Source organism: Rhopilema esculentum, chromosome 6, assembly GCF_057945365.1.
Source record: "Rhopilema esculentum isolate cy_ngs chromosome 6, ASM5794536v1, whole genome shotgun sequence".
In the NCBI taxonomy this organism is placed as follows: Eukaryota; Metazoa; Cnidaria; class Scyphozoa; order Rhizostomeae; family Rhizostomatidae; genus Rhopilema; species Rhopilema esculentum.
In genome coordinates this window covers 3211656-3238015 of record NC_142820.1, presented here as the reverse complement: position 1 = coordinate 3238015, position 26360 = coordinate 3211656, and the positions used below count along the sequence as shown (strand labels likewise).

The following is a 26360-nucleotide window of genomic DNA, read 5'->3' as shown; positions in this document are numbered from 1 at the left end:
ATTTTAAGCGTATGCTATGCAGAAAGTGAAACTTTGAATAGTTAAATTAAATAATGATATCTTTTCCAACAGGGCTGCTCTTCAGACATTAGAGAAGCTGTGTGACTCGGTAGATCTTCGAGAATTTTCATCACGTATAATCCACCCGCTGGTCCGCGTATTAGACACCGTGCCTGAGTTACGATCAATTGCGATGAACGCACTGGCAGCTTTAGTGATGCAGCTTGGAAGAAAATACGGAATATTCATCCCGACAGTCAGTAAGGTACGTCTAATGATGTTTTATGCAAAACCTTTTTATCCGTAGAAATGCTGAGTAGGGTTTTTACGGAGCTCTTTACCTACTACATGTTTACCTTCTACGTATCAAATATTGCCCTTTTTGAGTGTTTACTGCAAAACTGTTTCATTTGTTGAGTGATTGAGTTGGCTTTTTTCCGGCCTATTTATTTTGTATTTTCGCAATCCTTGAAAAGTATATCCCTACTCAAATCGGAACTGAAAATTTTTGCAGCCAAATTGCAAGTAGCTTAGAAAAATCACATCATTGGCTTGTGTTGAGGAAACCTCTCTCTTTTGTTTTTCCTAATATATCTAAGATAGGCCAAACTGACTTTATAAACTCCATTCTTCTCAGGTTCTCGACAAGCACAAAATTCAGCATCAGAGATACGATTGCATGGTGGCCAAGATCCAAAAAGGCAGCATTTCGCTCGACTATGAAACTGATCCTCTGCTACGTCACAAAAGCGCCAAAGCAGCGGCTGCAGATGATTCTTCAACTCAAAACCAAAGTGAATCCGTCAGACGTTTGCCCATGAGCGCTAATACTCTGCAAAGGGTCAGTACGTTTATGTTTCTCTACATTTAATCGTTAATTAGGGTGGAGTTGCTTGTCATATAGCAAGTCTCAAGTGTCAATCATTGATAGTAAACTTACATGCAATGAAGCGATAGAAAGGGGTGCAATAGAACAAGCCCAAGAATTCTGCAGAAAATGGCTATTTTAGTGTCTGTTTAGGGTGATGTGTCAAGAGGTGTCCGTCTGATTTTTCATGAATTGAGTTTTTTCTTGAAAGCATCCAGAGAGATTATTAATGTTTCCTAGCTTCAAAATTAGTATACTGTTTACAGCTGGAGTTTTCTTTACAAATAGCAATATGCTTTAGCGAACGGTCAGTCTGAATCAGAAAAAATTTTTTCCTGGACTAAAGTTACTCCTTGATGATATTGAGAAACAGACGCTGGAAAGGAAGTCATAATATTGGCTGCAGTTTATTATAGTATCAATTTCAGGTCTTATTGGATTGAAACAATTAATGAGTTGTATTCCAGAGGTAAAGATTTCAAATTGGTGGAATTTAAGTTAGACAACCTCAGTAAAAGTTCAAAAGTAGCTGACGCCTTGCGACTTTGATCTGCTGCTTTAAGATAGATTTGCCTTACAAAATGTCTACTGTTTTTAGGCTTGGGTGGCAGCTCGCCGTGTTTCTCGTGACGATTGGACTGAGTGGCTTCGTAGATTGAGTGTCGAGCTGCTTAAAGAATCACCGTCTCCAATCTTGCGATCTTGTCAAGTGCTGGCTCAGGAATATAACCCTTTAGCAAGGTATTTCGAATACTTTGAGCGCCTAATGTTGATCTCTGCATGGATAAAGAATTCTAGCTACAACAAGTATTAGCCAGTGTTTCTAGCGTTGATGATAAAGGTCTCACGTGCTGTATAGATTTTCCTATTAAAGCAATTCCATTCTCCCTTTCTTTCAGGGATCTTTTCAATGCAGCTTTTGTATCATGTTGGTCAGAGTTGCAAGAAGATCAGCAGGTTAGTCACTCCTTCAACTGTCTTTTCACATCTTTACATAAAGCCATGTATAGTTTTATCGGTGTTCTCTTAGACATGTGTATGTTTCATTCATCATCAGGACCAAAATAAATAAATGTCCTCCCTTAGTTTTTAAACTAAAGAAAACATGCTCTTCTCTCATATATTTGACGTAACCTTATCTGCTGCCATCCTAAAACTTCTATATTTCTTTAGTTTAATATAAAGCTAGTCATAACTAGTTACATGGAGGTTTTTCATTAACATTTGAAGTCTGCTGAATTTGTTATGTTTTGTTGCATTTGTTAATCTGATCCTATTGTAGGATGAGCTTGTCGGAAGTTTGGAACAGGCCCTCAAGTCGCAAAATATCCCAGAAATCACTCAAACGCTGCTCAACTTAGCAGAGTTTATGGAGCATTGTGACATCAAGGTTTGTCGCCTTCTTCATCCTTTCCTGGCTGCAATTTGAAATTTGTTTCGTTTTTTGGCCAGCTAAGTATAACATCAAATCGTGGAAATTTATCTCCACTTTTTCATAATATTTTTGTCTGGGGATTTATCGATGATTGGTAATTTATCGTTGCTTGTTCTATTCTATTGATTTTATGATTTGTGTTCTGGTAAGCGGCACAATGTTACCTTTATTTGTGTCTATTGTGTCGGATCAATCAAAGTAATAAATACATATCATTGTGGGCACGTAGAACAGAATTAAAAGCCAAGTTTAGCTCTACTCGTTTGTGACAACATGTTTAGACTTTCTATGTATACAATACTTTAAATACAATTGTTTCTCACTCTTCATTTCAGGGATCCTTTACACTGAATATAGAATTGCTTGGTCAATGTGCCACAAAATGTCGTGCATATGCCAAGGCTCTTCATTACAAAGAAGAAGAATTCATCACGAAGGAAGCCACCACCGACACCCTGGAATCTTTGATCAGGTTACACAGTAGTTAATGTGCAGTCACATTTCAATGAGTTCAATTATTTTTGCTCCACTTTTGAAAAAGGGTATCATCGTGCCTTTCAATATCAGGTTTGTCGTCGAAGATCCGGAGATATTTTGCTAAAATTACTTAGGATAATGCAAAATTCACAAAGTTAAGAAATTTTGTGTGATACGCTGGCTCAGTTGTCAAGAACGCTTTGAGTCAAGAGAAGAATTCTCTGTGGTGTTTTCATTTTGGGAGTTTTCCAATTTGTACTGTGGTGTGCTACGAATTCTTTTCACATTGTATTGAATTTAAAAGACTATGAAGAATGTCAAAAGCAGGAAGGTCATGCGCGTGTACATCTTTCCGTGCTATCCTTCGGACTTTTATGTAAAATGTGAATCCTAATGTATTTTAATTTTTAACTATTTTTCACAGCCATTTTAAACTGGTATATTGACATTAAAATGTTCGCTTTTAGCATCAATAACAAACTACAAAATCCAGAAGCTGCACACGGCGTTTTGGTGTATGCCATGAAAAATGCTAAGATTGATCTGGTATGTCAGCAACTTTGCATTGCTTTCTTAAACGGAAAATCTGATGCATTCTCAAACTCTTTCAGTGAACGTCTGCATTATCATAATAGGAACTTAGATTTTACCATTTGAGCTGATAAAAACCAAGTTTTGCACAAATTCATAGAAGATCAGTGCTTAGAGGCATAGAATATTTCAAATACTAAAAGAATACTAAATGGATGTCGTTAGTAATTAAGATTAAATAAAAAACTAAGGAATCAGAACTCATTATGTAATACTAAGAGATTTCAAAACCTGGCTACTGACAAAATAGCCAAATAAGGTATCCTTATGATTTGATTGACATTTGCTGTTGATTTCAAAATGCGAACTAATCTCGATATATTCCATTCGCAGAAAGTTCAGCAAAGATGGTATGAGAAACTGCACGACTGGGAAAATGCCTTGAATGCCTACGAAAAGAAATACCAGCAAGATCCGAATGACAGCGATCTTTTGTTAGGACGAATGAGATGTTTGGAAGCTCTTGGCGAATGGTAAGATTATCCTCATTCTAGAAGTAGAGTCACGTCGCCCCTTATGGAACGATTTCAGTAAAAATTGTTTCCTCAGCTTTTTGGTACTTCCTAATAAAATAAAAGTACTACAAACACATTCTTTGTTGTATAATCTACATGCTTGTGTAAAGACAGTCTTATCGGCTTTTCTCTCTTTCTGCACGAGCAACATTACTACAGGCTACTTTTCTTCGTGAAAAACTTAGGCCATCGCCCCTTATGGAACGACTCAAATTTAGGCATGCAGAAAAGTGCACAATGGAGAAAAACCGGGAATTATTATCTGCCTTCTTTCCTTCTACCTTTATTATTCGTCAATATCAAATCAGATTTTCGTTGAGCCATTTGTTTTCAAATTCAGGGTAAAGAAAAAAAAGCTATCCCCCAGTTTGGTTTTCTTACTTGAATGAGACTTAATCACGTGTCACACGTTCATCCACTCATGAATCACAACAGGAAGCCCGCCGTTCCATCGAAGAAGCCACTAGGCCAATTAAAAATCCTCCTGATAAAAAATCCCGGTGAATGAAAATTGTGCAAGGTATTGTTTGGGTTTCAGCGAATATTCGTTTTTGGGAGATGAAGAAACACGTTTTGGGGGTTGGTTTTGTTTTAGCTCAAAATCCGACCGAGGGAATGACCAAGAAAGTTGAGGTGCAGGAAAAAATGAAGGGTCGAAGGTCTAATGACAACTTTTTCGTTTACATTCCGCTAACTTTTAAAATATTCTTCTAGCTTTTAAGAACAAAATGAAACAACGATAATTAGCAAAGAGTTCAGGTAATGTCGTCAGCAAAATAATTTCGCGCGTTTTTTAAAGATAAGCAAACCTAAACTCCTTCATATTTATTTTTATCACTGCACAGTCAGAATTCATGAAAAAACCGAATCGTTCCATAAGGGGCGACGTCACTCTATGTTAAACATTAATAAGCAAACTAATAGATAGGGACAAGGCCAGGGGCTCAAGGGGGCTAAACCCATTTTGTTGATGCCGACAAGAAGCCCTTATTTACCTCTAGTATTGTTTTTATGAAATATATTTTTAAAAGCCGCCCTTTTTTTCCTCGTAACGACACCCCTGAGATGTTCCTATGTACTTTTCCTAGAGTCTTACTTTTTCAAAATTGATCTTACTAATGTATCATGGCACTTATTCATGATTTTAACAAATGCATGTTCTTTTCTAATGTATTGTTTGATCCTTACGATACCTCACAAAATTCACTTATAGCCCTTAAAAGACATTCCATCACTTACCTATACGTATGGGTATAAATTTCTACCTCAAATCTTGGTATGGAACCCATTTTTATTGCAAGGTGGTTTTGGCACTTCTTAAATAGAAATTCTCTGCCGCTTTACCCTTTTTCTAAATCTTTTTCACAAAAAATTTTTATGAGCCAGAAAATGTCGTTCTTTTTTCAGTCTGCAAAACTCTAAGCCTAAGTCTTACAGTGAAATGAATGCTACATACGGAAATTACATACGGATAGTTCTTTTTTCGTGAATCCTACATTAAATTCGTCCTTTTTGATTGCTTATTGCATTCTTTTCCTGTTTCTAGGGGTGAGCTGCACAAAGTAGCATGTGAAACATGGCCTAACGTGAGTGATGACACACGACAACATATGGCTCGTATGGCTGCAGCCGCTGCCTGGGGTTTAGGTATTAGATGATGCCATAAGCATTCAATTGTTGTCTTCCTTAAACAAATATTTCAAAGGTGTTTGACTTTTATCTTAATTGAGATTTGTACCATATAGAGTTTGTTGGTTGAAGGTCTGTCCGTAAAAGCTTGACTCGATGACGTGGAACCATAATATTGGGAGGCTCTTGATATAGACTCTGCCTTTGAAAAAAGCAAACATCCTACAAAATACTGAAAGCTTGTCGTATGATACTCGTCAGAGTTTAGAACGGCAGAATCAGGACCAAAAAGTTCAAGGTGAAAAATATATACCTAGTAGAGACTGTGTTCTTGTCACGTGGGCCTGGAATTGCACAAATAAAGTGCATTAGCTATTTTGACATTGCAACTTCTTGGTTTTGTATATGCTTTTTGTTTGCAGTTTGTAATTCGTTCCCATCTGTCTTTCCTTCCAGGTGAATGGAAGAGTATGGAAGAGTACACATGCATGATACAAAGAGAAACACTTGATGGGGCGTTCTATAGGGCTGTTTTTGCACTGCACCAAAGCAACTTCACACGAGCATCTAGCGTAAGAAATGCTACGTATCTCAGTTTTCGGACAAACTTGTTTATAATATGATCTGAGTAAATGTATGTATTTGAGTAGAGATGAGCTGGCTTGCCTAATTTTGATTCCGCTTTGTATATGACCCAGCCTAGTTTGCATTGGTTCAAGTGATGCATGGCTGGGAAAAACTGGTAATGAAAAATAACACAGGTATTTTTTTATATTCTTGTTGTTATGACCCATATTTATATAAGCAGCAACAGGCCAAAACTCTCTCCTACATTTACATCGATCCGACGCAACGCGGTAGCCTCTTATTGAAAGAGAAACGCTTCTTGTATGCTCATTGCAGATTTTTCGTTTCTGACTCGCAAAAATTACCTACAATTAAAGTCTGTTGTCCTCATAGAAGTTTAAAACAATTCAGTTCAATTTTGTATATCGAAACAATTCACATTTGTATATAAAGTAATTAAATTTTCTTTCTTATAGTGCATCGACAGTGCCAGAGACCTGCTAGACACAGAGCTTACAGCCATGGTCGGGGAATCTTATAACAGAGCTTACGGGGTGAGTCGAATAAATTTCCAGCATGTCTATTGTTGCCGCAACTGAATCATGTTTATTTTATGATATTCCCTCTGGAATTTTTGTTTTTTTTGTTAAACATGCGATTTCTCAAAGGAATTGTTTTAAAATGGAAATGAAAATTGCGATGATAGTTATAACTATCAATGGCGAAAAGAAAGATATTAACGGCTTTATTTGAGTGGCCTTTAGGATAACATGAATAAGTTTGCAGAATTTTATGCTGGTTAAGAAAAAGAAATTGCATTGTTTTTTCTAGAAGTTATGATCTTTCGTAGTTATATTAGATTTATCAATTAACCATGTTTTTGTACTCTTCCAAACCTTTAATATATTACGAGATGTGTGAATAGTTTTAGAGATCATACTGTATGTGGTAAAGCATTCTACTGCAACGCCAGTCAGTTAGGCAATTTTTTATTTTCTAATAAAAACATGGCTCATAATGTTTCGAATATGCGTTCACAACCCAAACATGTTACATTTTTTTATGCGGAGTCACTTTTTCACAGGCGATGGTTACAGTGCAAATGTTGTCCGAGCTTGAGGAAATAATTCAATACAAATTGATGCCAGAAAGAAGAGAGGCGATAAAACAGGCCTGGTGGTTCCGTTTGCAGGTTAATTAACACATCTTGCTTCCTTTCTTGTCGTAGCAAACATTTCTGTGTAGAATTTTTTCAGCTTCAGTGGTTTCGCTACGTTTCTCAACCCGATTTGCAATTCTTTCATTTGCCTTTTTCACAAATAACCTAACCAACTGTACAGTCTTACGTTTGGAATGACATTAATCTTGCTAAAAGATCAGGAGGATGTTTTTCAATAATTTTGAGAATGGAATTTACTAGGAAATAAGCACTTTTATGTAAAGGTTTTTCAGAATTATGGCAGTTACTCATGCAACCACCAAACTTTAATGGGGGTGTACATATAACGAAAAGCCAACATTGCAACCATTTTATTCATTTCGCGCCATTAAAAGGCTTGGGTTCATTAGAAAGCTGGCTGGATGATAAAAACCTATGATAAGATTTTATTTTGTTTATCTCGCTCATGATAAGAAAAAAGTTATCCAAAATTTCTTTGAATTTTTAGAATTTCTTTCATTAGATTTCCTGGCAATTAATTATTGTCTTTGTCTTCATTAGGGTTGCCAGCCAGTTGTCGAAGATTGGCAAAAGATTATTCAAGTTCGCTCTTTGGTTCTTGAACCTCAAGAGGACATGCAGACTTGGCTTAAGTATGCGAGTCTTTGCCGGAAAAGTAAAAGATTGGTAGGTCGACATCATGCTTCAAACAATGAATGTACTGAAACACTATGTACTGAAACTTACGGTGTCAATCTCTTTGAGAATTATTGATTGCGATTTTCACCGTAGCGATAACTTTGACTGGAGCGGGGCTTCTAGCCAAAGTCAGAGAGAGGTATGAAAGAGTTGGGTTAATTTACTAGCTCCAAAAGGATAGCAAACACGTGGTTCTTCCAGTCAACTATGTTAAGTCCAAAAAATCAATATGAAAATTTAACAATTTTATTTCAATAGATAGCTCTTAAACTCTTACTCTGACTAACATTTAGGTACTTGAATTCATTTATCGAGAAACAGAGTGCCACTCGTATACTGTAAAAGTAGCCGGACTTCGTTTTTAGAGGTGGCCGGTAAATATATTTTGTTTTTAAGGCTGTTCCTGTCCCCATTGTGGACATAAGTGGACATCCAATCTTGTCCCAGTTATTTTTTGAAAGTACCTGACTCAGCTATGAAAGCTGAATTAAGATGTTGTGATGTACGGGATAAGATTTGATTCTGTTATGTACCTATCAACGCCATGAGTTGAATCTATCTCGGTAGCTTACAGCCAGTATTTGCATCTTAGGCCCTTTCCCACAAAACGCTCGTCATGCTGCTTGGTGTTGACCCAAGTAAAAGCCCGGACATGCCGATACCCGCCACATACCCAGAAGTGACATTTGCATACATCAAGCACATGTGGAAAAATGATGAAAAGGTTGGCAGTTTATAATTCCATGTCTCGACTCTTTGTTGATAGGCACTTCTGTTAGCTTTTGTAATGTGATACGTTGGAACAACTTTTCACCTAAAACTTTCGCATAAGCGAAAAAAAGCCAGAAGTTTTCCAAGAAATTAAAATGATCTGGAGAGCTTTCTACCTGAAAGTTGCTTGCAGCGAAAATTTGACATTTGGATTTATATCTCCTGTTCTATATCTACTGCTATCAGTAGTTCAGATTTTTATTTTCGTTGAATGTTAAAATATTCAGCGCTATTTCCAATATAACCTGTTGAAAAAGAAGCTCTTTCCTTTCTTTCTTCATCACGCTCCACTCTGAAGTAAGAATGTCTACTTAGGCCTTCACACAATTTACCAGTAGCAACCCCCGTTTGTTTTTAGCAAGAAGCATTTCAAAAACTGACTCACTTTGTCAATTCGACACTCCAACAACATACAATGCACGCAATTTCTCCCGATGAGAGAGACCAAGAACAAAGACAAGCTTTGCTTAAACTTCAAGCACGGTACGTTTTCATGAATTTTTGAAATGGAAGCAGAATTCTTTAAACCTGCAGTCGCTGGCTGATTAGTATGACGATAATAAGGAATAACATTTTGATATTTTTGTATGCAGCTTACAATCAAATCTAATTAACAAGATCGAATATTATTTAAACGGGGATTGTTTCTTGACGTACAACCCTCTTTTGAGCGAAACTTGAGGGTTTCGAGAACTTTTTTGTAACCCTCTGCAGGTGTTCTCTGCATATGATTGTACCAATGTGGAGTCTGGTTATTTGTTTAATGAAGTCTCTAAACGGTTTCGTTTCAGTTGTTACCTGAAAATGGGTAACTGGATGGTTGCACTTGAAGGCATCAACAGTCGAACAATACCCCTCATAATGCAGTATCATGGCAAAGCAACTGAAAGTGACAGGAATTGGTACAAAGTGAGTGGAACATAATCTTCTATGCAACAACCATTGTGTTATGTGGTATTTTCAGATTTTGGTATATTGTAGTTTTTTTTTTTTTTTTTTTTTTATATCCAGATAAAATGTTAAAATACAAATTACATTCTACATTACTTGCTAATTACTTTACGATACTACAGGTACGATACCATGGAGAGCAATGGACAATGCCAACCCCATGGCCATTACATGCAACTAGAGAAACAAATACGAACGCTACACTTACACTTAATCAATGTTACAAAAAAATAAAAGAAGTATATATATATAGAAGATTACAGGTACAAGATAATACGTTTTGAAAAACTGAAAAAAGCAAATAAGTGGGTGAGACACAAGACTAAGGGATATTTGATGAAACTGATTTTATGATCATTCAAAGCGTTCCGTTCTTGAAATATACAGAATAGTAGATTCAAAAATGAATTTATTTACTTCAAATGGCAATTTTTTGTCGCCGTACAAAAGAATCTGTAAAAGGATAGGATTAGGAACGTTGGTAAATTCAAAAGAGTGCAGTACTGGAATGACACAAGCGAGGAGGTCATGTCTTTGTTCTTCAAAAGAATGGCATGACAATATGAAGTGCTCCGTATCCTCAAGACCATCGTTGATCGGACACATCGGGTTGATTGTGTCACTAAAATTATGACTGAATTTGTGGAAATTTAGTTTGCTCAACCCTACCCTAAGTTGAGTTAATAAAGAAAGCCCTCGTGGGTCATAGATACCGAAAACAGAGTTAGAAAGTGGTCTAATGATTGACAGCAATCTATTCTTGAATATATCAATGGAAGGCGATTCTCTGATTTCAGGGTCAAGCTGATTCCATTCATGTAAGCTGTTTGGGAAAAAGCTTGACTTATATTTTTCAGTTCTTGCTCTAATTTGTCCAACAACGGGTTGATTACGAAAAGCATAATATGATTGAATCAGCTGGGGAATAGGATTTCTTAGCTAATCTGGCATCAGATTGTTAATGATCTTGTAGATCATGAAAAGTCGTCTACTCCATCTTCTTAAGTACAGGGATTCCCATCCTAACTCTTGATACAGCTTTTCACGAGAGGTACCTTTCCATGTTCCTGTTACTGCTAATGCTGCAGAATATTGTACCGATTCGAGTTTTTGCATCAGGATATTGCCGCGGCTATTTGAACTGATTTCCTTGCATGGAAGGTGGTAAATCACATCACCATAATCTAAATGAGGTCTGACATAAAGTTTATAAAGTATATTGTAGTCCCAGATCGAAGAATGATTCCTATATGCTATGAGTTAGAAATGAGCCTTAAAAATAGTACGGGGAAGTGGAAACATAAAATATTAAAGTACTTTTAGTCAGACACTTTCAAAAGTCTAAACTTCCGATAATGTCAAAAAAACCAAGCGAAATGTATGTCTATGTGCAAATCCTAGGTAACCTGAGAGCGCTTGCTTGACTGGGTTCATGCTTTAACCAATCAGCGACATAGTTGAAGAGAAAATAAACTCTTAACATAGGTAGTGATGTTTTGTTTTTATATAGACAGATTCCAAAATGGCATAAGGTGGTAATTTGAATGTGCCTATTCAATACTTCAAAACTTTTGTTCCTCCATTTTATGACTGATTGGGTTCTCAAATTAATTTTGAGATTTTGTCAATTCATATCGAGTTGAATCGAAATTCTAGTGCAATATTTTTGAGAGAAAGATGGATCGCACTGACTTTGAGCCTTTTTTGCTCTTAAAGAATTCATATTATAGTAAAAGCCTTCTTAATGAATTCTTTAAAGTAGCTACTTATGCTAGTCATTTAATCTTAATCATTGTCCCTTGAATGAATTCACATGTATAATGTATAATGGTTTTGTGTTTGCTTTTGTGAAATTGATATTATTGGTATTACTCTTAGGAAGAGATGATGTCCTTAGATTCGTATCGCTTCCTAATTTTTCTTCCTAATTATGCACGTATATATTTAGGAGCAGGTCCTTTTCACCATCTAACTGATATCCATTGTATTCGTTTGATTGACTATCGTTGATAACTGAATCTGCTGCTTTTGTTACGACGCTATCCATATCTCATTGATCCCTTGTTTTGTAGGCCTGCCATTATTGGGCTTTGATGAATTACGAAGCTGTTCTGTACTACAAGCATCGCAGTTCCACAACCGATCTTAACCAAGCTGCTCAGGCGCAACCAGGTTCTCCAAAAGGAAGCTTGGTAAACATTGCACAACTTCGTCTGTTTACATTTGACTTTTGAAGTCGTGATTTTCCTAACATCACAATCCTTGAAATGATTCCGACGCAGAATGTCTATTCATTACTTATATTCACCACTTTTAGCCGAATAATGTGAATGTGGCAGCGTGTAGATATCGTTTTGTTGTTTTCACAGACTGCACCTGAAGTGGCCCATTCGTACACTGTCCCAGCTGTACATGGTTTCTTCAGATCAATTGCCCTTTCCAGTGGCAACTCGTTACAAGATACACTAAGGTATAATTTTGCGATTTTTATTGATATGATAATAATTGCCAGTTTTCGTGATATTTGTTTCTTGTACCAGATACATAAATCATTGATATCTGCCATCAATTCATTTTTTTTGGATTTGTTTCTACCTATGCAATCAATTTATCTCAATATCCCTATAAATCTGGTAAACGCTTATGAACATACATAAAATTGAACGAAAATCTCTTTGGTGGCTAACATAAGTTTTTAGGATATTTTGGAACATAACAGGCTGTATTATTGTCCGTTCAAATGGATGTTTGTGACTTAAAAGGTAAAATGTTATGCATTTTGCAACATTTTAAAGGAAATATAGTTTTGAGAAATCAATATGAGCGAAAAAGACATTGCCTGATTAGGAAAAAGGAACAGTCTGATGTTAACAGATGCATAATGACTGATGTCTTGCTCTTCGGCGAAGAATCTTGTTCAATTCTGAAATTGGCTGCAAAATCTAAATATTTTCAGGTTGCTGACTTTATGGTTTGATTACGGTAACAGCCCAGAGGTCTACGAGGCATTGGTTGAAGGGATCAAAACTATTCAGATAGATAACTGGTTGCAGGTTGGTATGGCTGATTCCTTCAATTCATAACCCAATACTGGTCATAAAGAGAACGACAAGGAAATACTTGCATTCTTAATATCTGTGTGATATTTTACTAGATAGGCTAGTTACAGAATAAGGGCCTCTGTGTAGCGTCATCAGAGATTTTGTTTTATAATTCACTCGTATTATACTTCTTTTAATTTTTAAAGGTCATCCCGCAACTAATTGCTCGCATCGACACCCCAAGACAGTTAGTCGGCAGGCTGATTCACCAGCTTCTATCTGATATTGGGAAGCACCATCCACAGGTAATGGCCTCTGCTTTTAACTGACTATTAGGTTTCTTTTTCTTGGACTGCGTATTTCTGTAGTAACGAGTATGTTTATATTGGCTGAGGTGGCATTTATGAGCCGTGTTTAAACCACGCAAACTAACGCTGGTACATCCTACTATCATAGCTGTTTCCGAATTTTCTTTGATATTGAAAATGCATAGTTAATCAGGCTATCCTTTTACAACTGTTTTTTTGGTAACTCCTTTAAACAGAGTGTAGCCATCTGTTTGGTATCTTCAGCCATTGTCTAACGAGGCTCTACATATGAAAGTATCTAACGAGGCTAATACGTATAAGCCTTCCACTCTAGCTCGTTTAAAAGGAATCCTTATATAATTACCTTTGCTTTTTTCATTTAAAATTTAAACACTTTACCCTTTTTGTTTTAGGCTCTGATATATCCTTTAGCAGTAGCCTCGAAATCTGCAAGTATTGCCAGACACAACGCTGCTAACCAGATACTCAAAAACATGTGCGAACATAGTCAGATTCTCGTCCAGCAAGCTATGATGGTCAGTTACACTTCACCATCCATTTTTATATATTTTAAATATTATCAGATGCTGTTTTGATCCTTTTTTGATGCTTCTGCTGGGCAATTACCCTGTCTTCTGGTTTAACTAACGCATTTATGTTAAAATCAGTTCAAATTGCGATGCTATAAGGCAACTCTCTAGCAGAGAAACAGATTTGCACTGAAGCTTTTTCTGCGAGCCTTTGGCCAAAGATTTGAAACAAAACTGTACACCGTTTCAAGATGTCATTTATTTTAAGGGTTTGTTAATGAAGGCTTGGTGTATTTATGATAAAGAAAAGGAACCATTTTCATGTATAAGATATACGCAACAATTTATTACTGCTATTTCCTAAGGTCATTCAATCTTTAGAAGATTTAGTGTATGGTTATTGCCTTAGTGCAGAACATACCAGCCCGTTATATCTGTTTTATCATTTGGCCATACTCAACACAGTATGGATAGCTGTTTGTTATAAGGCATGGACTTTTAAATGTTTTATTCAATTTCCTTAAAGGTGAGTGAAGAACTGATTCGTGTTGCCATTCTTTGGCATGAGCTCTGGCACGAAGGCCTTGAGGAGGCATCTAGATTGTATTTTGGTGAAAGGAATGTCAAGGGGATGTTTGCAGTATTGGACCCTCTGCATCAAATGATGGAGCGTGGAGCGCAAACATTAAATGAAACGTCATTTCAGCAGGTGGTTTGAACTTTATGATATTTTGGTTATCACCTTGTACCTTGCTAATCTAAAGGATTTCTTCGAGTGGATCACTGCAAGATTTTTGCAATCCGTAGAAAGACCCAAATATAGTTTAGGTGAATTGTTTTTTTAAGGCAAAAATGCAATAAAGAAATATCCCAATTCCCAGCACGTTGTTTGTTAAAAATTGTGAATGTTTATCAACAGTTGTTAGTTCTGATTTTAAATTTTTTAGACGGCTCGAAGATAACCTTTTAGCATATAAACAAACTTAGTCAAAAACAAACTTGCATTCAGAGTTATCATTAAAGATGAGAAGTGGAGCTAGTCAATCTATGTTGGTGGCCTGTTTAAAATTTGTGATATTAGATCTAAGCCTTGATTTAGCAATTTCTTTAAATTTTAAATGTTTCGCGTTTTAAAGGCATATGGAAGGGAACTTATGGAAGCCCAAGACTGGTGCAGAAAATATCAGAGATCTGGAAATACAAAAGATTTAACACAAGCCTGGGATCTATATTATCACGTGTTCAGGAGAATATCGAAACAGCTTCCTCAGGTGATTTCTGCTACAAAGCCCATATTTCCTTTGATTTCTTGTTTAATTGATAGAACACACCTGACATAAGAAAGTTAGATAAATCTTAACGAAGAGAGTAATTTGTATTCAATGTATTCAATAAAGTTGAATTTTTGTTTAGGAATTTCTTAACTATGGGTTGTAGAATGTAACAATTTTTTGATGAAGCTATTAGTTTTTATTTTATCACCAGCCTTTTGCTTATACTTAGACAACTCTGTATAAATGTTAAAAAAAATCTAATAAATTTTCGAATCCTGCCACGCCACATCTGCAATTCGGCAGTGACCTTGTCCTTCGAGCCTATTGGCACCAAGTAGATACATAAATGTCTTTTTGTAGCTTTTAGTATGTTTTACCATGTTTAGTCATATGCCATTATTTCATGTGTCATATGTCATGTGTCCTGTGTCATGTGTCCTGTGTCCTGTGTCATGTGTGTTGTCATATGTCATTCTGTTGTAACAAATATTACTTTTGCATTTGTAGCTGACATCCTTGGAATTGCAATATGTCTCTCCGAAGCTGTTAACTTGCAGTGACCTGGAGCTGGCTGTTCCTGGCACTTACGAGCCTCATAGACCAATTGTTCAAATCAAGCAAGTCAGTACGACTTTGAATGTGATTACGTCAAAGCAAAGACCAAGGAAACTAAGTATCACTGGTAGGTCAACTTATATAGGCTATTTGCCTTTGTCATTACAATGAAAGTATACAATTCAATGTTAGGTTGAACCCATATCATGAGAAGCTTGAGCCTGTTTTGGGCTGCCTTGAAACAAGACACTCTGTTGCGCGTTCGACACTTTGAAATTGTTATACAATAAGTATTATACTTATTCTTTGCCATTTTCCTTTTTCGTGCTTTGCAATAATATTACCTAAAATTGGTTTGGCTAATGATAATATAAGAATAACCAGATATGAATTAAAAAGTCTAACATGCTCGAATATGTTTGATGTTTTGGTCACTAGGATAATAAAATAATGTTTTTAAGATGATTAACTTTTGTAACAGGAATTAAAGAAAATGTTACCTATACCACCTTTTTGCTGTTTGTACAATTAATGATCTCTTCAGAAGTGTTGAAAAGGTTTTATTTGTTTGTTTTTAGGAAGTAACGATCAGGAGTATATGTTCCTACTGAAGGGTCATGAAGACTTGAGACAGGACGAGCGTGTTATGCAGCTGTTCGGTCTTGTCAATACTCTACTTGCAGCAGATACAGAAACATTCAAAAGACATCTTGGGTAAGATACACACCAAGGCTTCTCGTCACCATTTTATTTTATGGATTTCTTTAAGGACTAGAAAAGATAGTCAGCAAATGTGAGCAAGGGAGCGGGCGTTGAATACTAGGAGTGATTTTAAAGAGTTTTATACATAGGTGCAACAAAAGTGAATAAGCCATTAATTTTATATTAAAGGAAAGAAAAGCTCTCTGAAATGTCCGTCCAGGCACATTGATATCGGAACGACTCTAACGTGTACTAAAGGAGTGTTTATCTGTTAAGAGGCATGTAAATAGTCTTCATGGTAAAAACGCCAATCTTTTGCTTTAGATTATGCTCGCCTAACACTCCTTCTTTGTATCAAGCTCAAATCATAGATATTTTTATAGCAGCTTCTTTTTATCTATCACCACCATTATGTTTACTATCCCCTGTGACTATACTATATGACCCTTCTTTTCTTCCTACCAAGAATCCAAAGATATGCCGTGGTTCCCTTGTCCACCAACTCTGGCCTAATTGGATGGGTGCCTCATTGTGATACTTTGCACACACTGATACGAGATTACCGGGAAAAGAAGAAAATACTGCTCAACATAGAGCATCGGATTATGCTAAGGGTGATTAATTTGCTATTGTAGATCAACTCTTGTCATAATCAGCTTTGCCTGCCTGTAAGGCTTTATCTGGTCGGTGGCATTTGCGTATGAGAAACACCTGTATTGTAGAGTACTGAAAAACGCCTTGCATTGTGTGGGTCGATGGGAAATTTCCTCAAGTTGTCACCACTTTGAGTTGAGATAAACCCTGTCTGATCCACGATAAAACCAGTTAAATGATGCAAGCAACAGATGACTGTGATTTTGAAGGCCTTTGGAAGCTGATTGTTGAAAATAGAACTGACCGGAGTTATAGTTTGGAAAACGGAGTCGTTTGTTAAGATTTTTCCTGTTCTAAGTGCTTTGGTTTCAAATTTGATCTTCGTCTGCAAAATAGATAAAAACGTGTAATAGAATGTTGGATTTGAATGGGTTAAATGTTAGAGAGAAAATGCAAAACTTCAAGATTGTGTCTATGCAAGAGCCTTCATGAAGTTTTGCTTGTAATTGACGATATATCAGAAGTTTGCTATATTCGAATGGATGCTTCACGGTGCGATATAGTTCCCAATGACCCAGAGGGCTTGTGTTTACGATTGGAAATGACAGTTACTTATGACAACCAAGAAATAATCAGTAATACCCTGTCAAATTACCAAAAGATCTTTGGCCGATTATTGAAATCTCTAATGCAGCTTAGAAGATTTCAATTTATTTTGTAATAGCAAAAACTCATCGCATGGATTTAATTTGATTTAAGTTCTAGTAAGAAGATATCTTAAAACGGATTCGCTAAGAACATTAAATGAACAGCGTTTGTGACAATTTTATTGATGGGTTCCATGTGCACACATGTTCATAACAGGATTCTCTTATTCATTATACATTATGTCTTAGTGGTTCAATGAACCCCACGCTTTCATTTTAATGCATAACCGGTCATTTGAAATCGTTTTAATCTCTTGGTCAGCCATGCCTTCTTGCTCTTGAAGCTCTACTTAAGAATTTCCTGATTTTAATTTAAAGTGATGTTGATATGTTAAGCAGGTGTAATGAAAAACATTGAGTTCTAGACTTAAGATTTTTATGGAGATAACTTAACTAAAGTTTCGGACAAAACTAAGGACATTAGAGCTGGGTTAGAGCTGGGTTGTGACTAAGTTGTCACAATGGATTGCATTATTTTTGTCATTTTCAAAGGTTAAAACGCTTTTTGGATTTGATTGATTTTCTTCCAAAAAAAGGTAAAATTCAAAACCTTTAGATGTTAAATCATATGATGAAAAAATTGTCAGATTCGCTAACCTACCGCTTGTCTAATCATAAATTACCCTTTTGGAAGTTTTGGAAGCATGGCATATTTCTAATAATGGCATCAAAACCCCATGAATGCAAAACAAATGAAAAGAGCAGCAATTGCCTCTGCTAGAATCTACTGTGTGATATATACAACAATAAACTAAATTACAGTGAAACGATAACGGAGAACTGTATGACAAAAGATCTGAGGTGACCGTTGTATGGAGGTGCCCGTTTTTGGATATGACCGTTGTTGAGAAGTGTTCGTTTTTGGGAAGTTTCCGTTGTAGGGAAGTATCGTTGTAAGAAAGTGGTCGTTGTAGGGAACTGGCCGTTGTAGGAAAGTGTCCGTTGCAGTGAAGTGGTCGTTGTAGGGAAGTGGCCGTTGCAGGAAAGTGTCCGTTGTTGAAAAGAGCCCGTTGTTGGAGATTTTCGTTGTTAGTTATTCTTTAGGGCTATGGTTTACTTTGTAAGGCAAGATTTCGAAACATAGATTATCTGTTATGTTTGCATCAATCCATTTGGACTATCAAATTCCATTCATCTGCTACATTGTATTTCATTTTCTAGATGGCCCCAGGCTATGACCACTTGACCTTGATGCAGAAAGTTGAAGTTTTCGAGCATGCTCTTGGTAACACAAGTGGTGATGATCTAGCTAAAGTTCTTTGGCTCAAAAGTCCAAGCTCAGAAGTATATATATTTCCTTATATTTCCAGCTTTTTAACTGTAGCAGAAACTGTCTTTAGTAACATCAAAGTTTTAGTAACGTTATTTGTATCAGATGATAGAACATCTTTGAATAAGCTGTTGTCGGCGATGCCTTTTTAACTGCAAAGTTTAACTTTTAGGTATGGTTTGATCGTCGCACAAACTACACAAGATCATTGGCCGTGATGTCAATGGTTGGCTATATCCTTGGACTTGGTGACAGGTGTGTGGGAATGGTTAATATATTATGGTATCTAGTCTAATCCTTTGTATTTTATGAGCAGACTGCAGGGAATTGTAAGGAATAGATTTTTTCTTACTATCAATTTTGTCAATATTTTGGCTAACTGCTAATTAAATTCCTGTATTACCGGTCTGTCATATAGTTAAGGTTCTAAGTTGCAATTCCGAGTTTCACGCGTATTGCGATTATCTGGCACCAATTCGTAACAGTTGAATTTATCCCAAATAGAAAACCCAAAGGAAGAATCCTTCAAATCCGGGGTGGACTGCCAGGTTTTTTGATTTGGCACCTACCTTCCCTGTCGGCATTGCCATAATTTTAACAAACATTTTGCATTATAATTGAGACTGCTCAACGGAGGTTATCACATATTTACGTTATCACTTTTTATGTGTTACGTGACATTGGATATACTGTTCTTGGAAGACTTTCTCAACCGCTATTGTCAGAAATATTTTGTGTTATACTACGTTTGCACTATGCTTGTCTTTTAGAGACCCTTTTTTCGTTTATCATCTTTGTTGCCTCATTTGTTAACCAGAAACCGAATCCCACCCTTGAAAGATTTGGTTCGACCGTTGCAATTTTGGTTTTTTAACTAAACAAACATTCTTTTCTCTTACCCTATAACTCTTAATGAATTCGTAAGATTCAGAAGAGATCATTTCCATTGATCTATCTTTGAAATTTTTGGCAGGCACCCTTCAAATCTCATGCTGGATAGAATGTCTGGCAAAATTCTACACATTGACTTTGGTGACTGTTTTGAGGTTAGTGTCATTGAAATTATCCTTTCAACCAAAATCTAAGATCTTTCTGTTCTTCATTCACGTCTTCGTTTAATTTTTTTACTTTGGTACAGAAAAGTAGCTGAAGTGGTAAACAGGAGCTGAAGAGCAAAATAAAAAGCGCATTTTTGTCTTTGCTGTTTTCAGAAACTTCCTCTTGGATAGGCTCTGATTGCCAAAAGGCACAGCAAACTTACATTGCCAAAGTTGAACCACCACACAGAAAAATGTGTAGAGGACGAGAGTCATTGATCCATTATAGAAATCTTCTACTGCTTGGAAAGGTACTTCTGGATGGCCTTAACTTCTGGGTGGGTTTAACTTCTGGATGGCCTTAACTTCTGGGTGGGTTTAACTTCTGGGTGGGTTTGACGTCTGCGTGAATTTAAACGTGTGAAATGTTGTTTTTAAAGTATTGTGGTATTTTAATTTTTATTTTTTCCTAAAGGTTGCAATGACCCGCGAGAAGTTCCCAGAAAAAATACCTTTCCGGCTGACCAGGATGCTAACTAATGCAATGGAGGTGACTGGAATCGACGGAAATTATCGCCTCACGTGCGAGAGTGTCATGAAGGTCTTGCGAGAAAACAAAGACAGTGTCATGGCTGTGCTGGAGGCATTTGTCTACGATCCATTATTGAACTGGAGACTTATGGACAGTAAGTTTCAATCTGCCAACTCTTTCTGTCTTGTGACCATTTTGATATTTATTGACGTTTACTACTTCCTAGATATCTCGCAAAACGTGTAATATTGTATCCCGGGGAAATTGCAGGACATCCATTCATTTGTCTACAGGTCTGACAGAACGACATGAAGGAAATAAGTATGGTTGGTCTGTAAGACTTACTTGCAGTGATAATTTGAACTTGTCAACTGCTAAGTGTGTTATAGGTTTAGATAACATTTAAGTTTTAGACCGAAATATGGCAAGGAAAATCATGGTTGCGTAGTCTTATAAGTACAGTGTACCAATTACTTTTTTGGTTTTGAGTATGATGATATATGTTTCACCGATGTCCATGTCATGTTATATAGTTATTAAGTGTGGTAAAAACATAAGTGTATCATGTAGTGCTACTCATCATTCCCAAAGTTTCTCTACATTTACAAAGAAGCTCAAAGCTGTCAAGTTTTTTTTTTATTTTTTGTCTGTCGGACTTGGATGTTTAAGCTCAGTTGGGTTGCTGCGAGGCTTAATCCAGCTCAGTTTAGTTTGCACAACTGAGAAGTGGCTTACCGTTCTTCTTTGAACTGAACAGCTGATGGATTATCATGGATTATTCGCGAAACAGCAAATCACAATCACTGTGTAGTGTTTGTTGAAATTAGTAATTAAGAATTTAATGAATTGCTTCAAAAAACAACTAGTCATCAGATGTTTTTACAGAGAAGTATGGTTATTGTGCTAAAAATTCTTCAAGCATGAAATTATGTATGGGTTCTGCATTTGTATGGAGTGGGGGGTGTCCTTCACTAAATAGCAGCTCGGGCCGAATTTTGAACATATACATAAACTATATACATACATATAGACTGCCAAATATATACATAAACTGCCACTAAGAATGTATCAGAATATTATATACCTAATAATTCAGAATAAACACTTATTTAAATTTGAACCTAAAAAGGGGACCAAGAATATCTTGAAATCTTTTTCATGCTAAACTTATTCAGGAATGTTGTTTAATCAATTACTAACATCAATTATCTTCATCAGCTTCATGCCTTCAATATGTTCCTGTATTGAAACTGTACCCCTAGGCTTTTGACCTACCCTAACTATTCTTGATAAGGCTGAACCCCTTCTCTTGAATTGCTGATTATGTTTCAAGGCATCCAACTTGCAAAGCATTTCTTTTTGTTTCCCAGCTGATTCTTTTCTACTTTGTTGTCAAGTTAAGTCGATGTTTGCGAAAAACTTCAAGCTTTTGATAAACAATGTTGTATTTGACTTTACTATCGCTTCTCTTTTCAGCACCAAAAGGAAAGCGATCTAAAGGAAGATCGGAATCTTATTCTTCTCACAGTGAAACTAACGGTAAGGAATTTCAGAGTTAACCTTTAGACAAATATTTGTTTTTTGACACTGGCTGGTGAGAAGATAATTGTATTATTGGGGGCTTCAACTTTGACAAGCGTTCATTTTTAAACAGCCTCGTTCAAAATAGTTTTCTCACATACAAAAGAGCCCTTTATTTCCGATTTCATTAGGTATCCTTAAATCAAATTTTCGGTGAATATAAAAATCATTTTGAAAATTGAGATTTCAAAACGTTTAGTATTAGCGAATTTAACATCCAATGCAACCTCAAAAAAGCCAATGCCTAGATCTTGAAACACGATGGACAGGGACAAGGAAGATTTACACGATGCACTTTTTTCTCAATTTGCACCTGCGGCACAAGTTCTTTTTTGGAAGAGATATTTCCCCCAATAAATGATTGAAAGCCGCTATGTATCCCATGGTAACGTGCGGAGAGAAAGTTGTCGAAATAAGCATGTCAAACTGTTAACCAATCAGGCGACATAGATCGTGTGTAATACTTATTACATATTTTGTCTTTTCTAAAGCAATAAACAGTCAACTCCGCTTTTAGTCACTCCTCTTAAAGTCACACTACTGATAACAGTCACATGAAATTTAGACCCAAATTCATAAAACTATAAATATTACTCCATTTTCAGTCACACTCCGCTTACTGTCACAAATTTTCAAGCAATCTTTGGTGTGACTATTACCTTGAGTCTACTATATATACATTGAAGTACATCAGAAAGCTCTAGGTGCACATTATTCTTATCTCTACCAAATCCAGCATTTTAGTTCCCTGTCGTATGCTGCACCAAATCCAGCATTTTGGTTTCTTTGATATTTCATATGTAGCTGAACCTCAAAAATTCGCTCAGAAAACAAGCATGCAAATTTTGTTAATCTCAGAATTCCTTATGAAGTTCAGTTATGTAAACGACTATCGTGCTATTTGTTAAAAAATTAGATGCTCCTTGATAGCTATTCGTTTTTAAACTATCTGAATGTCTGAAGAAATTTTCCATTTTGTAATTTAGCCATATCGAGATAGAAATTGCCCTGTTCGTACTCTTGACGTATTTGTACCAAGTTTAGAGCTTTTAAAGTCGTCAATTCCTTTACCCAACTTCGAAGTTGAAAGTACGGGTTTACTCCTATTTTTACTTGGTTGTTTTACAATGTTGTTGTCAATATACAAATTCTTATATAGTCAAAACACTAAGCCCTCTCTGTTAGCAGCCTCTTTTATCATACACAGCCTCGTTCTGGTGCTTTTGGCTTCTATGCAGTCATTTTAAGTACTGCTTGTAAAGCGCCCTCAACTCAACTGTTCATATTTTTTGCGCTTAGTAATGTTTCCGCCACTGGATTTTCGTGAAAATCTTCGCATGCCGTCGGCTCTTAATGGGAAACTTCTTACACACGAACTTTCCTGTCTTTGCAAGTTGTAAATTTCGGTGGCTGTGAAGTACCTCTTGATTTATGGCATTCAATGGAAGTGATCTCTTGAGACATCTAGAGCAGCATAGTGTGCCGATTACCAATGCCATTAAACTGAGCAATGCGGCATCCTCCCGCAGCGTTTTCATAGCCCCTTTAAAGTTATAAGCAATCTTAGAATGAATGACTGCATTTTGCAAAGTGTTGCTATTTTTTATATACACAAACTCAATCTTTAATCGTGATATAAATAACTTTACATACCATTTTGCGTTTTAAAAATTGAAGGGTTAGTTAGTTATACACCATATAAGTGTACAATTATCAAAGCAAGGTTTTGGGAGCTCTGTTGAAACTATTCACTGTTTGGTTTGAGAGAAAGAGTATTATATGTGTATGCCCTTAAATGGTAGTATTAATGCTTCTTGGGCAATTTCACACAGCTGAGAATATAAACGATCTTTCTCAGAGTATTTGGCGATTTCTGAGTAACTTAGCCGTTTGACTGTAGGGGACCTTAATGAAATCTAAAAGTCATGCATAAGATAATGAAGGGACGAAATAATGACGCTATCTTAAGTGTATTGAAATAGATGTGATGTACACGCTGTTTTACTTCAGCTTTTCTATTTTGTAGATATATTGGAAAGCTTTGAAATGACAAGGGATCGGCCTCGGAAGCAACAGAAGGAAGTTAATTCGGACCAGCCACGTGTTTCGGGTAATTTCTCAATAGGCTTTAATTCATCACATGATAAAAACCTTGCTTTGAATTTTTATCCCCTTTTTTAACTCTTCATAAACGCATCACAATTAGTTCCCCCAAAATTAGTGTCAAGCTTCAGGAGAACTCGCAAAAACAGAGCCATTTCGCCTGCATGCTAATACCCGTCTCTATTCAACGAAGACCTAAACATGACAATGCTTTATACCCGGATTTGTATGGAAATAAACCAATATGAGAAGATGCTTCTGATTTGCTTTATGTAGCCAGCTAGTGTCCTCTGATCGATAACGTAAATGAGAGACCATTATAGCAAATTGTTTTCCTATTGGCTTGTTCTTTTTTGTACTTGTGCGGACAAAAATCCTGTTTTTAATTTTAGTATCACCTCCAGTGCTAAACAAAATACCGGCACACCGAGGCTTACTACCGATATTGGTTGCTCACTACCATAGGAGGTTGCCAACTCGTGAAGAGTCGCCCCCTTTCCTATTCCAAATCGTGTTCCGGTATCCCTGAAATAGCTGACCCTCTATATAGCTAGAATGCCCACTAACTGGTACCGAGTTTTCAGTACCATCCGGGATCTTCCTTAATTTCTTCGCCTCTTTTCTCGTATTTTCTTGCATTGTTTTGAATTATATGGTTTCATTGAAGGATGCTTGCTGATTTGTAATCTTTTTTGTTTGCCATGTAACTTCATTGTGTTTCAATTACAGCCCTCAGAGAACCATTCTGGTCATGTTAAATGAATTTCGCAATAGATTGCCTATTAATTTCCCTGCTTGTGATAAATTGTTGGTATAGATTAAATAGGCAGTAAGAGATGAATTGGAGGGCAGGTTGCGATAGAAAGTGCTAAACGAAATGCTCATAAAATCACAGTAAGCTAATTTAGTATCGAAAATGTGACTCTATTTTATTTCTATTGGCATATCGCCTCGTAGTGGCTGATTAATTTTTGAAATGAGACTATGTTGGAGATTACTCGATACAAGAAGCTTCTGTCAAATTTTAATCCAATCAAGTGATGTGTTTCAAACATAATTCGAAAATAGCTCATATCGCGATCATTGGTTTACAGTTTTGAGTGGATAAAGCATAATTTCATCCTGATTATCTCGGGATTTATTCCATATTTCCTATTGCTTATAACCCAGTAGGACATTTGTAGTCTATATATCCGCATCGTTGCAATTGCTAATCAGACGTAAGAGAGAAAACAGGCTGTATCAGGATTTCGTAACACTCTTTCAGATATCCTATAGATATTCTCTTTAGATCCTGTAGATAGCGGCAGTTTATCCAATTGTATCCATTGCTTTTATCAGTTTCAAATATTCAGGTTATAAACGCTTTTTAGATTTAGCATGTACGGAAAATTTTAATCTGTTTAGATGACGATGACAACACTAAGCCAGAAGCTCTTAACAAGAAAGCCCTTCAGATTGTCAAACGGGTTAAAGATAAATTGACAGGCAAGTAATCTAGCATGCACAGCTTTCTATCGCCATCTTTCGATTTATGACATAAATTGTTTTATGATACTTTGTTCTCTGGTAAGGTGCTCTTTGATACGGTAAAACATTTTAAGCCTTAACGGATTCATGCAGCAATGATTCTGCTAATTTCTATCCTCTTTATCTCCATTCACGTAGACTCCCTTTTTATCAGTAAATGTCCATGATGAATCATTATCGATTTCCGAACCGTTAAAACATATCATGTGCCTATGAACAGACTGGATTTCCGATGCAAAGATGGATGTTTCTGCCCTGCCCGTGTCCGAAAACAACATACTCAAAAGCAAGCAAGGATTGTCAGACCTTGATGTTATCAGACTTCATGCGCCACTGTCATTCTACAATTCCACCAACCTTTGACCTAATCTATAATATTCTCGACTCGACTATAATTGAATATTGACCATTTGTAAAAAGGGATTTCCACATACAATGTGATACACTCCCCAGTCTCATTGGGGCTACTATAAAAAGAATATGCGTTGTTGTTTTTACAAAAAACACAAGATAACAGCTCAAGATTTCTGAAATGGCTTTGAAAATACAGCTTGCCCTTTTGCTTGAGAATATCCTATCTGCTCCAGCCCCCGCCCCCCCCCTCCCACTGTAGAAAGCCCTACCAAATTGGTTGTTTACAACACTAGTATGAACAGTTTTGTCGTTTTCAACCGTTCTTGTCAAGTAAAGTCTGTTTCTGGAAAAAAAGGTTTGGATGTAGTACGTGTAGGAGATTATAGTGTAAATGGTAGCTAGTGTAAATGTATCTATTTTAAGGCAACGTTGTTTTGTGCAGGTTGTGATTTCAGCAATGATGGCTCAATCGATGTAAAGCCTCAAGTGGATTTATTGATTAAACAAGCCACGTCACATGAGAATCTCTGCCAGTGCTACATCGGATGGTAATATTTCGATTTATTGTCTCTTTTTGATT

The 26360-nt window shown here is 36.4% G+C and overlaps 1 protein-coding gene across 1 annotated transcript in view; it reads left to right on the top strand.

The window, feature by feature from the left end:
• The window catches only part of LOC135686846 (serine/threonine-protein kinase mTOR), a 48094-nt gene that overhangs the window by 19710 nt on the left and 2024 nt on the right, over positions 1-26360 (top strand). The window contains exons 30-63 of the mRNA XM_065203206.2: positions 73-265; positions 638-841; positions 1467-1609; positions 1768-1825; positions 2151-2258; positions 2639-2775; positions 3248-3326; positions 3705-3844; positions 5433-5533; positions 5972-6087; positions 6559-6636; positions 7167-7274; positions 7803-7928; positions 8533-8664; positions 9070-9194; positions 9503-9620; positions 11735-11854; positions 12032-12132; positions 12619-12715; positions 12910-13008; positions 13425-13547; positions 14068-14250; positions 14678-14812; positions 15323-15497; positions 15949-16084; positions 16539-16686; positions 18535-18657; positions 18816-18898; positions 19617-19689; positions 20156-20366; positions 21689-21751; positions 23820-23903; positions 25304-25384; positions 26223-26328. Coding sequence (XP_065059278.2) covers positions 73-265; positions 638-841; positions 1467-1609; positions 1768-1825; positions 2151-2258; positions 2639-2775; positions 3248-3326; positions 3705-3844; positions 5433-5533; positions 5972-6087; positions 6559-6636; positions 7167-7274; positions 7803-7928; positions 8533-8664; positions 9070-9194; positions 9503-9620; positions 11735-11854; positions 12032-12132; positions 12619-12715; positions 12910-13008; positions 13425-13547; positions 14068-14250; positions 14678-14812; positions 15323-15497; positions 15949-16084; positions 16539-16686; positions 18535-18657; positions 18816-18898; positions 19617-19689; positions 20156-20366; positions 21689-21751; positions 23820-23903; positions 25304-25384; positions 26223-26328 — 4107 coding nt within the window. The remainder of the gene's footprint in view (positions 1-72; positions 266-637; positions 842-1466; positions 1610-1767; positions 1826-2150; positions 2259-2638; positions 2776-3247; positions 3327-3704; positions 3845-5432; positions 5534-5971; positions 6088-6558; positions 6637-7166; positions 7275-7802; positions 7929-8532; positions 8665-9069; positions 9195-9502; positions 9621-11734; positions 11855-12031; positions 12133-12618; positions 12716-12909; positions 13009-13424; positions 13548-14067; positions 14251-14677; positions 14813-15322; positions 15498-15948; positions 16085-16538; positions 16687-18534; positions 18658-18815; positions 18899-19616; positions 19690-20155; positions 20367-21688; positions 21752-23819; positions 23904-25303; positions 25385-26222; positions 26329-26360) is intronic.